This window comes from Bufo bufo, chromosome 6 (assembly GCF_905171765.1).
Source record: "Bufo bufo chromosome 6, aBufBuf1.1, whole genome shotgun sequence".
Classification (NCBI taxonomy): domain Eukaryota; kingdom Metazoa; phylum Chordata; class Amphibia; order Anura; family Bufonidae; genus Bufo; species Bufo bufo.
Genome location: NC_053394.1, coordinates 341541525 through 341556743, shown reverse-complemented (window position 1 = coordinate 341556743; position 15219 = coordinate 341541525). Strand labels below are relative to the sequence as shown.

Genomic DNA, 15219 nt, shown 5'->3' with positions numbered 1-15219 from the left:
AACGTCCATATGATAGCCAGTTTTTTGATCGCCATCACACAGCTGTTTTCAGAACCATTGCGGTCTATGGGACTATTTACAAGGATGTTTTTTAACGGCCAGTGAATAATGGACGTCCAAAAACAGGACATGTCCTATTTTTGCCCGTTTTGAAAGCCAGACAGACTAAAAAATGGGTACACTATGAAACAAAAAAAAAAAAAAAAAGTACTGACCTCATCAGAGGCAAGCGTCTGTACTGGTAGCAGCAGGACCTGATGTTCTCAGCACAGCATGATCATGTGAAGTCAGGATGCTGAAAAAGTGAGGAGGAAGTGTTCATGCACATGTTTTTTTTTTTTTTTTTTTTGCACTACTGGGCGGTGGGGGGGTCAGTATTGTATATACTGAGAGCACAACAGGGGTCAATTATATATACTGAGGACACTGGACAGGCATAATATATACTGAGGGCACTGCAGGGGTTGGGGTATGCGAATGTCAAACGCATAAAATCCAACACCATAGTAACATAGTCTGGTAGGCCGAAAAAAGACATCCGTCCATCCAGTTCAGACTGTTATATGGCAAGTTAATCCAGAGGAAGGCAAAAAGCCCCCTATAAGGTAGAAGCCAAATTTCCTCACTTTAGGGGAAAAAATTCCTTCCCGACTCCAATCAGGCAATCAGAACAACTCCCTGGATCAACGACCCCTCTCTAGTAGCTATAGCCTGTAATATTATTACACTCCAGAAATACATACAGGCCCCTCTTGAATTTTTTTTAGAGAACTCACCATCAGTGATGGCCAGTTCGCAGTGTTCGCCAACGAACACATGCGATCTGCCATCTTCACCCCCAAGTCCGGCGATGCAGAGGTAAGTCCTTACCTGTGCCTGCGCCGCGAGCCGCTCTGAAACACATGCGGTCACCGGGAGCAGGCAGTTCCGAGAACAGCCTTCATCGCCGGACTTGGGAGTGAAGATGGCAGATCGCATGTGTTCGTCGGCGAACACTGTGAACTGGCCATCACTGCTCACCATCACCACCTCCTCAGGCAGAGAGTTCCATAGTCTCACTGCTCTTACCGTAAAGAATCCTCTTCCATGTTTGTGTACAAACCTTCTTTCCTCCAGACGCAGAGGATGTCCCCTCGTCACAGTCACAGTCCTGGGGATAAATAGATGATGGGATAGATCTCTGTACTGCCCCCTGATATATTTATACATAGTAATTAGATCTCCCCTCAGTCGTCTTTTTTCTATAGTGAATAACCCTAATTTTGATAATCTTTCAGGGTACTGTAGTTTCCCCATTCCAGTTATTACTTTAGTTGCCCTCCTCTGGACCCTCTCCAGCTCTGCTATGTCTGCCTTGTTTACAGGAGCCCAGAACGGTACACAGTACTCCATGTGTGGTCTGACCAGTGATTTGTAAAGTGGTAGGAATATGTTCTCATCACAGGGATTAATGCCCCTTTTGATGTAACCCATTATCTTATTGGCCTTGGTAGCAGCTGCCTGACGCTAATTTATACAGTTAAGTTTGCTGTTCACTAAAATTCCTAAGTCCTTTTTCATCTCCGTGTTACCCAGTGTTTTACCATTTAACATAGATTGTATTTTTTGTCACAAATTGCATACGACTTTGCCATCGTTGACCACAATGCAAGTTGGGGGTGACATACAACTCACCTGTGACTTTTCCGCAACGTGGCTGTTTCTTTACAGCCAAATCACAGCTCTACAATAGTCACACAAAATCAAGTTGCAGACATGTCGCACAAATATTTCTGATTAAACTACTTTTCTGAAACTTGCTGTTGTGCAAAACATGTGACCATGTAGCCCCAGCTTTATGCAGCAGTGATTTCAGGCAGATTTTTTTTATGATTGTCCCCTAAAAACTCTGGAGCCTCTGACAATAATACTATAACTGTAAAGTAAATACATACAAGCAAATATAAGCTGTGACAGATATATTCTTCTTTTTTTTTAAAAAGACTGCACCATGACATTGACTGGGATTTGTGCTACATGGGACTCGGGGTTAGAGAAGTGCAAATTCTGGGGCACCGCTGCGAGAATTCCTGCCTCTGCTGCCAAGGACTCAAAGTTTGCGGCTAATCTTATAATCTGGAGCTGACCCTGCAGGATGTTGCTGGGTGGAGGGGCTGCTGTTAAAATGTTTTACAGTTTGCATAGACTCCCCTGCCCTACATAACCTATTACGAGGAGCAGATTCTTCTGTTTCTGTGTATTAGCACTGCTTAGTTTGTGTGGATGGTTTAACTCTATGGGCTCTTTCACTCGAGCGGATGCCGTGCGTGTCATCCGCAGCGTGAATGACAGCCAAGCCCCGCACTGGACAGCAGAGACACAGAGCAGTAACATGACTGATAATGCTCCATGCATCTCTGTGACCTTTTTACTACAAAATCACGCTGCGGATGACACGCACGGCATCCGCTTGTGTGAAACAGTTCTATACATATCCAATCCGATTATGAAAAATAAAGTCTGCCATAAAACAAAGCTCTGGTTTGGAAACAAGATGATCAGTGTAGGTAATTACATAACTAGAACTTCCCTACTGTTATTATGAGATATTCTCCCTCTAAAGCAAAATAATCATCTAACAATATACTTGATATCTCTGCTAGGGAATTCAAATTACCCATATACAATGAGCATAGACCATCAAGAAAATGGCAGTCTTTTAAAGGGGATTGTCCAGTAGTTTATTTTTTTATCTAAGCCCCAGACATCTTGGCCTGTGGAAAAATCCATACTCAGTCCCCGCTGCTTGGTGTCCGGCTTCCTGGTGGTCTTCATTGCACATCAAGTCCCTGGCTGTCAATTTCCTGCATGGTCTGAGTCACATGTGCGCTAAAGCCAATGACTGGCTGCAGTGGTGATGTATGGCCAGGGAGCTTGCCACTGCTGTGTCACGTGCCCTTTGGGGACATGTTAATTATAAGAATAAGGCAGGAACACCCACTACTGTGCTGTAAAAGACTGAATTTTTTAAAGTAAAAACACTCCCCACTCCTCCTTTCTGATCAAATACACGCTAGGTACATATATATTAAAAACACAAAATAAAATAAGTATATGGTAAAAACATGGATAATGAAATCCCCCCAGAAACAAAAAAGGGGCAAAAGCCCAATCAATACACAATAAAGCGCTTTCTATATTGGTTGCATGTATCGTGTATGAGAACCGGCAGGAGTTTAATATATGGCCAACTCACATACACTCTACATATATATCACTATTTAGGTAGGTCAAGCGGCAAGATCCTTCTTGCTTAGCACATATATAGTATAGATACTGTACCTTTGGAGACATGTCAATGCTGAGGCCAGTCAGTGCAGGAATTTACTGGAAGTCCAGTGAAGATAGCCCAGAACCAACCAGAGGGGATCAGTATGGATTTCTTCATAGGTCCTAACATCTGCAATTTCTTTGCGGATCGGACACATTCATTTCTATGATTCTGCAAAAATAGGGATTGCAGAACTCCATGTGCTTGATGCCGAAGCAAATCCATTCAATCTGCTGTATGTAGATAAAGAGAACAATTCTGATTATAGCATGGTATTGGGGGATTGTAATTCACTAATATAAGAGCATTAGGGTGATCATATACGGTCCTATGTTACAGCTTGATAAGGTACCATATAGAGGGGGTAAGGGGCAATTCCCATGAAGGAAGGTGCTCAATATGTCAGAAAATCCCAACAGATTATTTTTGGCATGGAATCTATAAGTATTCATAACCTCCATGTGTCTCTGTATAAAATTGGAGTCCATAGCAGTGTATGGGAGTCATAATATGGATTTATGCATACAACATAGATCTGTAATATGGCCTCGAGCATGTGGCCCATATCAGTAAATTGAAGCAAATCTTGGATCGGCAAGTAAAGAAGGTTTACCTTCTACAGGTCCTGCTGGCCAAGCGCAAAAGTGACAAAAAGTTCTATGCGGTGAAGGTTCTACAGAAGAAGACCGTTCTAAAGAGAAAAGAGGTACTGCATCATACGCACTCAACCAGGTTTTACTGGCGTTTCTAGTGATATATCACTAATTCTTTCCCGTTCCTTCTCAGCAATCTCACATCATGGCTGAGAGGAATGTTTTGCTGAAGAACCTAAAGCATCCATTCCTTGTGGGACTCCACTACTCCTTCCAAACCCCCGAGAAGCTCTATTTCGTCCTGGACTATGTAAACGGAGGAGAGGTGAGAGTGCAAGTTACCATAGATTAATTTGACAGCCCATAATACGTAACCATAGCAGTGCTGCCCTGCTTTCCGGACAATCTCAGATAATTTTGTCACCAACTACTGCCCTTGATCATTACTGATGCTCGGAGATCCAACTGGATGGAGACAAAGAGGGAAATTTATCAAAACTGGTGTAAAGCTTAGAAAACTGGCTTAGTTGCCCCTAGCATCCAATCAGATTCCACCTTTCATTTTTAGAATTTAGACTCTGATTGGTTGCTATGGGCAACTAAACTGGTTTTTCTTTGCACCGTTTTTGATAACTCCCCCTTCCCCCCCGAAAGTATATGACTGGGCCCTGAACAAGACGTATTAGGTGTTTGTAGAGATGTCTTAGCTTAGCTTGTGTTGGAAAGGGTAAATTTTGCAGTCTGATCTATATCTGTGCTGTTTTCAGCATGTTCCCTCATGGTCACCCAAGTGATTCTAAACAAGGTGGAGAGCGGCAAGTAAATCAGCAAGATCAGCATATCGTCATGAGGAGCGCTAAATGCAATGATGATGAAACCACAACTATCCCCATACCATGTAATGTTTTATCGCCTCACAATCGGGGTGTTACAGCTCCTCTGCCATATTCTGCCTCTATCTCAAGGAGGATGAAATGACAACTACTGATATAAGGCGCTGTGCTCTCTCCGATTATACTTCCGTTACCACCAGACATGAGACTGAAGTTAGAATATATGACAGCAGCACTGATCATACAGTTTCCAATCTATTGCTTACATACTCATTTCATTTCCAAATACTTGACCCATGGAAGATGCTATGTAATGGCTAAACGGTGGCTGCCTGTAAAAAACGAGTGCAATATATACTTATTCATATTATATATACTTATTCATATTAATGGACCTAAGAGGGTTTTTGCTCAGTTGTTCAGAATCTTTCTTCTCTCTCTCCGTAGCTTTTTTTCCACTTGCAAAGGGAGCGTTCTTTCCTGGAGCCGCGGGCACGTTTCTATTCAGCGGAAGTGGCCAGTGCGATTGGCTACCTACATTCTCAAAACATTGTCTACAGGTAGTACTGCTTAGAGGAATGTAGAATAAAATACAAGGCATATGTCTTGAAGAGCATCTGTCAGCAGTTTTGTACCTATGACACTGGCTGACCTGTTGCATGTGCACTTGGCAGCTGAAGACATCTGTGTTGTTCCCATGTTCATATGTGCCCACACTGCGGAGAAAAAATGATGTTTTAATATATGCAAACGAGCCTCTAGGAGCAACGGGAGCATTGCCATTACACCTAGAGGCTCTGCTCTCTCTGCAACTGCCACGCCTTCTGCACTTTGAAAGGGTCGTGTAAACATGATCACACCTGGCCCTGACTCTCTGAAATTAAAAGTGCAGAGGACGCGGCAGTAGCAGAGAACGCTGAGCCTCTACAAGTAAAGGCCCTGTTGCTCCTAGAGGCTCATTTGTATATATTAAAACTTTATTTTTCTCAGCAATGCGGGCACATATGAACATGAGACACATGTAATATATATTTTGCAGCAATGTATTCTGTACTAGCATTCAAATTAATTTTCCCAAAAAAGAAACTAAAATACTTTAAATCCAAATGCAGATGAACAGTAAAGTGTCCCAGGAGCGGGACCAAGCCACTATGTACACCTTTGTTCCTCCCGCTTCCTCTGCCAGCCCCTCCCTCTCCTTGACTGACAGGGCCAAGCGAGATGACTATGTAGGAACCTGTCCCTGTCACCTGTCAATCAAGGAGAGGGAGAGGCTGTCAGAGGAAGCAGGAGGAGCAAGAGTGCACGGAGTGGTTTGGGTCCGACTTCAGTGCACTTGTATGCAAGTAGGCGCCATATTTAAAACCCCTACTTCCGTACATGTACGGCGCTGGTACTCAAGGGGTCAAAATACTTACCTCATGGTAAGAGCGAGGATAGCAACAAGACATTATCCTTGATGGGCAGGTTCTATCCTAAACAAAAGTATCAAGGCAAATAGAAGTTTTCAGATGTCCACCCAAGTTCAAAGCAGGAGAGATTGAGGTCAGCCACTGAAAATGAGTGCAGGAGATGAATCGCACATCAGAGGAGATGATGTTCAGTACTTCCATCAGCTCTGAACTCCGCATATCTTCTCTACAGTACAGAGAAGTCTCACCTGTGATCTTCATTAAAAGTTTCTACAGAACGGTAAGCGTGAATTAAAGGGAATCTGTCACCAGCGATCTCGTTATCAGTCTGTTTGCATTGACACATAGCTGTGGTTCACCTGATTTAAACACTGTGGGGGTCATTTACTTACGGAAATATACGTCTAAATTTGGTGTATTTCTGGCACATGTTGCGGCGCAAAGGTTCTTTGCGGCACAATCTGCGACCTTTTCCAGCTCACACCAGGTCTACAAAACTGGGCGTGGGATGGGAAAGGGCCTCTACATAACTTCAGCAGATCCACCGCCGTCACAGGGCCTTATTGAAACAAGCATCTAAATGATCCCCTGTTTGTTGATCCGAGGCTCTGTTCCCAAGTGAGGCTACTTTTTCTTAATATGCAAATTAGGTCTTTGGTGCAATGAGGGTGTCACCTTTGCTCTTGCTGCACCCAAGCTCCACTCCTTTCTCTGGCTAGCACTTCCCTAGCTGCTTTGATTGATAGGGCCAGGCAGTAGGAAACCAGCGAGGGAGGAGCTGGCCCCAGAAATGAATGATGCTTGGGTGCAACAAGACAAGGGTGACGCCTTCTTTGCACCAAAGACCTACTTTGCTTATTAGAAAAAGTATCATAACTGGGGAATCAGGAAGGTCTGATAGGACGGTCTCTGGTGACAGATTACCTTTAAAGAGTAACTAAACTTTTCTACAGCTTTGTTAAAACTATTCTACATGCCCTATTATGAATTATTAGAATATGCTTTATTTTATTGTTTTAGGCACGGGGGTTCCTATAGTGCATTAAAATCTATAGACTGTTACACCGCCGATGTGTGTGGTGTACGGGTGTATGCATTCCACTGTACTGCCGCCATAGGTACCGCGGTGAGCGTTGTACATCGCTGCTCCTGTCTGGGGACCCTGCACCCATGTGCTATGCCAGGCTTCAGCTTCCAGGCTCAGAGTGGAGCGGGCACAGACAGGAGCAGTGATGTACGGTGCTTACTGCGGTCCCTATACCTACAGTACAGTGAAAGCCATACACCACTGACATGTCAGCGGTGTATGGGTGTATGCATTCTAAAGCGCTATAGACACCGAGGATACGGTAACGTAGATGTAAATGAACCCTTAGGAAGCAGTCACTATAGTACTGTATAGATTTCTTATCTCATTTTGGGCTTTTTAAACAACACATTTTATCAAGTGATTTACTGTAGACAGGCACACTTCTTTTGGAGGAATCCAGAGAGACCTTATCCATGTCACTCAAATCTTCAATTTATTAATTAATCATATATATAAAATATAATCTAAAATATATAAAAATAAAAATATACACAGATATTATATAAAACAAGTTATTGTGTAAAAAAAGCCGCAGCGAGAATCAGCGTTCCACGATCGGCATGTGTATTAGGATATAATGGGTTCTCAGGATAGTTCTCTCATATGAAGCGCTTCAAAAAAGGGGATCTAGTTTCGTCCGTAGATCCAGTGGGTTCTTTGTGGAGGGTTCTGTGTATCTTTTGTACCAAAAAGAAGCGCTTCAAAAAAAGGGGATCAAGTTTCGTCCTTGGATCCAGTGGGTTCTTTGTGGTGGGTTCTGTGTATCTTTGGTACCAAAAAGATACACAGAACCCAGAACCCTCCACAAAGAACCCACTGGATCTAAGGATGAAACTAGATCCCCTTTTTTGAAGCTCGTATATCCCAATACACATGCCGATTGTGGGACACTGATTCTCACTGCGGCTGATTGTTCACGGCAGCGATAACGGTAGCTGCCACTTCTGAGAGGATCGTCATCCCAGCGCCAATCACCTTACCACAGCGCCACGTAAAACGCTGAGGTCCGGCGGCTTCCACATAGGCGGATTATCTACATCAGTGAACGGCGGCTTGCCACCTCGAGGGGATTGCTACCTCGCCGCCCACCGCATCACCCCTGCATTGTGTACATCTGAAGGTAACGCTACCTGTTTGAGCACCTTCATACTGCCTACCATCATATGGAGATTTGAAAAACCGACAGAGTGTCACTATTACAATATGAGATCATAAACAGATCGACACAAACGGTTACAAACCAACTATGAGAACGGTTTGCTTAATCAGGAATTGATACAGGAGCTGAATATATCGGAGCAATATATAAAGACACTAGGTTGATACATGTATATGGGTAACAATTGATGAAAAATACGCCCATCACAAGAACACAAATACTCACGGTTGCTTCTAATGTCCTTCAGTTATTCCCTTCAACAATTTGACATACAGAGGGAAGCAAAGAGAAACAAGTAGCCTCTCTCTATACAATACAATTAATGAATTGCAATTCATATATTTTACGCAATAACTTGTTTTATATAATATCTGTGTATATTTTTTTATATTTTTCCATCATATGATTATATATACAGTACAGACCAAAAGTTTGGACACACCTTCTCATTCAAAGAGTTTTCTTTATTTTCATGACTATGAAAATTGTAGATTCACACTGAAGGCATCAAAACTATGAATTAACACATGTGGAATTATATACATAACAAACAAGTGTGAAACAACTGAAAATATGTCATATTCTAGGTTCTTCAAAGTAGCCACCTTTTGCTTTGATTACTGCTTTGCACACTCTTGGCATTCTCTTGATGAGCTTCAAGAGGTAGTCCCCTGAAATGGTTTTCACTTCACAGGTGTGCCCTGTCAGGTTTAATAAGTGGGATTTTTTGCCTTATAAATGGGGTTGGGACCATCAGTGGCGTTGAGGAGAAGTCAGGTGGATACACAGCTGATAGTCCTACTGAATAGACTGTTAGAATTTGCAATATGGCAAGAAAAAAGCAGCTAAGTAAAGAAAAACGAGTGCCCATCATTACTTTAAGTAATGAAGGTCAGTCAGTCAGCCGAAAAATTGGGAAAACTTTGAAAGTAAGGGCTATTTGACCATGAAGGAGAGTGATGGGGTGCTGCGCCAGATGACCTGGCCTCCACAGTCACCGGACCTGAACCCAATCGAGATGGTTTGGGGTGAGCTGGACCGCAGAGTGAAGGCAAAAGGGCCAACAAGTGCTAAGCATCTCTGGGAACTCCTTCAAGACTGTTGGAAGACCATTTCAGGGGACTACCTCTTAAAGCTCATCAAGAGAATGCCAAGAGTGTGCAAAGCAGTAATCAAAGCAAAAGGTGGCTACTTTGAAGAACCTAGAATTTATATTTTCAGTTGTTTCACACTTGTTTGTTATGTATATAATTCCACATGTGTTAATTCATAGTTTTGATGCCTTCATAGTCATGAAAATAAAGAAAACTCTTTGAATGAGAAGGTGTGTCCAAACTTTTGGTCTGTACTGTATATGATTCATTAATAAATGAAAGATTTGAGTGACATGGATAAGGTCTCTCTGCATTCCTCCAAATGAAGTGTGCCTGTCTATAGTTATAAATCAATTTGATATTATATCAACGGGGTGACTCATACAGTCAGAGCACCTTGTACATAGTGGAGAAGGGAGGTGAGCCACCCAGTTGAAAAAATCATATCTTACATTTTATCAAGTGTTTAAATACAGGTCAATGTTAAAAGCAAACAGAGTGCAGATAAGAGGCACAGGTGTGTTCTGTCAGCAGAAATACACTTGAACTACCTGTACGGCTGGTGGAAGCTGCCCTCCCATTCATCAGTGCCATTCAACTCACCGATCTACACTTTAGGACAGGTTTCATGCAGGCAGCACGGACAGCAGCCATTTTAATTTACAGGACTGATTAGGAAAAGAAGCATGAGTAGCTAATTGAAAATATTTCAGAATTTCTTTATATTAGCGTTATTTATTTATTTTGTTTTCAGATTTTTCTCTTTTCCTTATTAGGTAAATAAGACAATGTTGACATCTCTGCTTATTATTTCCATTGTTCTGTTCCATTATAGGAACAGAACAACTAATATAACAGAAACTGCGCCACATTGTCTATAATGGGATCTGTCAGGTTCCTATTAGAAAAGGTGGCATTTTACTGGACAAAATTGTGCAGCATGCTGCGGTATTTTGTCCGACATTTTTAACGGAATAAGTGACTGTGGACCTTAACTGAGCCTCTGATGTGAGCATAGCCTTAGCTGTATCAGTCTTAGGCTACATTCACATGACCGTATATGTTTTGAGGTCCGCAAATTGCGGATCCGCAAAACACGAATACCAGCTGTGTGAATGTAACCGGCCCTATGATAGAAATGCCTATTCTTGTCTGCGATTGCGGACAAGAATAGGACATGCTCTATCTTTTTTGCGGGGCCGCGAATCGGAACTACGGATGCAGACAGCACACAGTGTGCTGTCCGCATCTTTTCCATTGAAATGAATGGGTCCGCACCCGTTCCGCAAAAATATGGTCGTGTGAATGCACCCTTAGAGTCCGTTCGCACAACCGTATGCATTTTGCGGCTCGCAATTTGCAGATCCGCAAAATACAGATGCGGTCTGTGTGCATCCTGTACTTTTTGTGGGCCTCTATTGTTCTAGCTTTGCAGGGCCACGGAATGGACATATAGATGCAAACAGCACATGTTGTGCTGTCCGCATTTTTTGCGGCCCCGTTGAAATGAAAAAATCTGCATCCTATTGCGGACCAAAAATACGGTCGTGTGAATGGGGCCTAATGGTACATAAATCACTCTCTCTTAGGGCTCATGTACACGAATGTATTTTTTTTTCCATGTCCATTCCGTATTTTTTGCGGTCCGTATGCGGAACTATTCACTTGAAAGGGTCCACAAAAAACGGAAATGATTCTGTGTGCATTCATTTTCTGTATGTCAGCATGTCCATTCCGCAAAAAAGATAGAACATGTCCTATTCTGTTTTGCAGACAAGAATAGGCGTTGTTACTAAGGATCCGCAAAAAAAAAAAGATGCAATATGGATGTCACATGGACGCCATCCGTATTTTTTTGCGGACCGCAAAATACATACGGTCGTGTGCATTAGCCCTTATGTGTACTAATATGATATGAAGGGGCATCAGTGGCAAATACATTAAATAGTATAAGCATATATTGACTTTTAATTAATTATTCGTTTTGATAACATATACCTCAACCATATGGCGGACATGGTGCAGATTTATCATTTCCAATGCAATGTCTTGTTTTGTTTTTTTCCCTAGGGATTTAAAGCCAGAAAATATCCTGCTCGACAGTCAGGTAGGAAGTAAAAATGGGAAAAAAAAATTGCGGTAATATGTGACTATTGGGGTCATTTATTAAGACCAGCGTTTTAGATGCCGGTCTTAATAGCCCTGCGCTGGCGCTTGATGCGCCTAAATTATGTAGAGGCATTGGCCTCTACATAACTTAGGTGCATCCACTGCCGGTGTAAAAAAGCCTTAAATATACGCCAGCTCCCTTGCTGGCGTATATTTAGTTCATTTTCTACGCCAAAAACTGGCGTAGAAAATGATAAATGAGACAGGCCGGCCTGCCCTCTTCTCCGACTATGCCACGCACCCTTCTTTAGAACTGGTGTACGTGACGTGGAAGATGTTGCAGATTTTGCCACAAATCACCTTTGCGACAAAATCTGCACCAAAAAGTGGCGTATATTTGGTCATAACTGACCCCTATATGTCTATCCACTCAGCTCCACCTGCTCTATAACATGCTGTCTGCAGATAACACTGCACTTTATGGTGACAGGTTCCCTTTAGTTGAGCTGAGACTCATCTTATAGATTCAACTTCTCTCATACTTAGGGCCACGTGGTGCTGACTGACTTTGGACTCTGTAAAGAGGGGATGGAACCAGAAGGGACCACCAGTACCTTCTGTGGGACACCTGAGGTAGTTATTTGTATTCATAATTTTATGGGAATATTGCTGTTTTTCATGTATTAAAATAATAGTGTGAACTTTTAGGCCTTTGATTTAATCAAGACCAGAATGTGTGACGCTGGTCTTGATAGAGCCGCGCTGTCAGAGCTAGCATTTAATTTATGACGAGGCGCAGGCCTTGTCATAAATAAAATGCCTCCAACGGCAGTCCGTGCGCCAGTCTGAAATCTACTCCAGCTCAGTTTCTGGCATAAATAATGATGAATGTGCCCACACCTCACCACCTTTTCTTAGAAACCTAGAGAGAAATGGCAGTTGTGACTAAAAAAGTCACATCGCTATTTGAAAAAAACAGATTTTGCAACTTTTTAATGCCAGAACACTAGCGTGGCGGGACGATAAATTCCCTCCTTAGTATTTCCGGTGTGGGCTTATGTTTTGCACATATGTAGGCTGCCAAAGCCTACATACAGGTGAAACTTGAAAAATTAGAATATCGTGCAAAAGTCCATTTATTTCAGTAATGCAAATTAAAAGGAATTGCATTAATGCCGCTTAAAACTAGAATTTAGTGAAAAGGTTCAATATTCTAGTCTCAAAGTGTCACACTCTAGTCAGCTAATTAGTCCATACCCCCTAAGCAAAGGGGACCTGAGATTGTGACTTTGGGGTTTCATAAGCTGTAAGCCATAATCATCCAAATTATAACAAATAAAGGCTTGAAATATCTCACTTTGCATGTAATGAGTCTATCTCATATGTTAGTTTCACCTTTTAAGTTGCATATATATATATATATATATATATATATATATATATACACATACACTTTTTTTTATGTATTTATTTTTATTTTTTAAGTATCTAGCACCAGAAGTTCTAAAAAAGCAGCCATATGATCGCACTGTAGACTGGTGGTGTCTGGGCGCAGTCCTGTATGAGATGCTGTATGGACTGGCAAGTATCTGTGACCAGGCAGAAAATACATTACATTACATCAATCATTTTATTCATCACTTACTCTTTCTATGGCTCTTTTTCCATTGCCTTTTCTCTTTTTCTTTTCATTCCCTAAAATTTGAGGATATGGTGCTTGCTTGCAGCTGTCTACTAGTACAGCAGTTGGGGCAGATTGAGCAGCCTTGGACTGGGTAAGCAGGGCATAGTTGTCTTTCTCATAAATGTAACAGCGGCTGCGGTGCACCGCGGTCCCAGGCACCGTGTTCAGTAGTGATCTGCGGCCAGTGCTTCCCATTCACCGCTGCAGTCCTGGGCTCCTTCTGTGCAGGTACTGTTGTTCATAGGATCCGCTCCACAGTTTCCGCTCAGCCCCTCGCCACAGCATGCTTGCTGCTTGTTTCCTGCAGCACTTCCTTAAGGGCCGGCGCGTGTCACTTCCTGGACTTTATGGATTAGGTCATGTGACCTCGCTGACCAATCCTAGCTCTCCTGCACATATATAAGTGGCTCAGCCCCCCTTCCCAGATGCCTCAGTATCAAAGTCCTTGTGTCCTGATAGCTGCTTGTGTGTCTGTGTTCCTGATTCGTACTTGTGTTCCTGGATTATGCTACCTGTTTGATCCCTGCCTGCCTGCCTGCTTGCCTTGACTATCTTGTTGTTTGACCCGGATTGCCTGACTGGTACTTGTGCTGCCTGCCCTGACCTTTTGCCTGTCTGACTTCGCCTCTGCCTCATCCTTCAGTCCTGCACCTCTGGTACCTCCTGGTCCGCCTGGACTAGCTGATCTCGTGTGCCTATCCTCCTCAAGAGGTAGTGACCTGGTGTTCCCTTCAGGAAAGTCTATCCCCACCATCAGGGGTACTGTGAAGATCGAGGGGTTCACTTAGACAATGCCTTTAGAGGAGGTAGGACACGTGGTACAGTGGGTTCACACCCGCTGGTTCGTGACAATAAACTTGTCCTTTGCATCAATCTGCCGCATGTTCACACTTCACCTATTTCACTGTCAGTGTTCTTCTTAAAACCTCAAAGTTCAGAATGAAAACAATATTTAACCTATGTGATAAATACAGTACGCCATGAAACATGATTGCATGCATTTTCCTGTGACATCCCTTCTGCTCCAAATTATGTTCTCCGATCCATCAAATGACATCACTTCCTGTCCCAATGACTACATTAGTGTAACCATAATTTTCCTCAAAATAATTGTGCAAAATAATACTGTGCCAGGGTGCCACCACATAATTAGTGCTCCCTAAAGTCCCACCGATAGAAATAATTATCTCCCAAAGCGCATAGTGTTAACAGTGCCCCCAATAGCAAATTTGTCCCTTTTGCAATAATAATTCTCCTTATAATGTGTACCAGTAGAAGAAAAATACCCCCTAATATCTGCAAGTACAAAAATACCCCCTTTATAATGTGTGCCAGTACAAAAATACCCCTATAATGTGCACCAGTACAAAAACTGCCCCCTTATAATGTTCTTCAGTGTAAATACCCCTTTATATTATTATTATTATTATTAACCCTTTGACTACCAGAGGTTACCGCGGCACATCAAGGGTTAATGCGCCGGCATCTGTGTTTTCACCGATGCCGGCGCATACAGCAGGGGCCTGGCTATCAGTGACTGCCGGACCCCTGCAGCTGATCGGGCAGGCGCAGCTCCTGCACCCGCCCTATCACCATGCAGTACATGTACTGTACGTCACTGGTCTCTAAGTCCCGGTCAGATATGACGTACATGTTGTCACGCCGCGGTCTAGGAGGCGGGCACGTCCGGAGCGCGCACGCATCATCAGCGCGTCCAGCGTCACCCGCGCTCCTGATAATACTATGCACGCCCCCCGCGCGTCTATGCGCATTCATGAGAATGGTTTTAGGGCTGAGCGCCGAGCTGATCACTTGGCGCTCGGCTGTGTAGTCTGTGTGGAGTCATGTGACGCTGGCCACGTCACATGACCCCTCTGGCTCCCTATTTAAACAGGCAGTCTGCTGGCCACAGATTGCCTGTTATTTAGGTTCCAC

At 43.1% G+C, this 15219-nt stretch overlaps 1 protein-coding gene across 1 annotated transcript in view; it reads left to right on the top strand.

The window, feature by feature from the left end:
* The window catches only part of SGK2 (serum/glucocorticoid regulated kinase 2), a 51676-nt gene that overhangs the window by 26284 nt on the left and 10173 nt on the right, over window positions 1-15219 (top strand). Inside the window, exons 4-9 of the mRNA XM_040437138.1 lie at window positions 3933-4016; window positions 4097-4228; window positions 5184-5296; window positions 11562-11598; window positions 12147-12233; window positions 13086-13181. Coding sequence (XP_040293072.1) covers window positions 3933-4016; window positions 4097-4228; window positions 5184-5296; window positions 11562-11598; window positions 12147-12233; window positions 13086-13181 — 549 coding nt within the window. The remainder of the gene's footprint in view (window positions 1-3932; window positions 4017-4096; window positions 4229-5183; window positions 5297-11561; window positions 11599-12146; window positions 12234-13085; window positions 13182-15219) is intronic.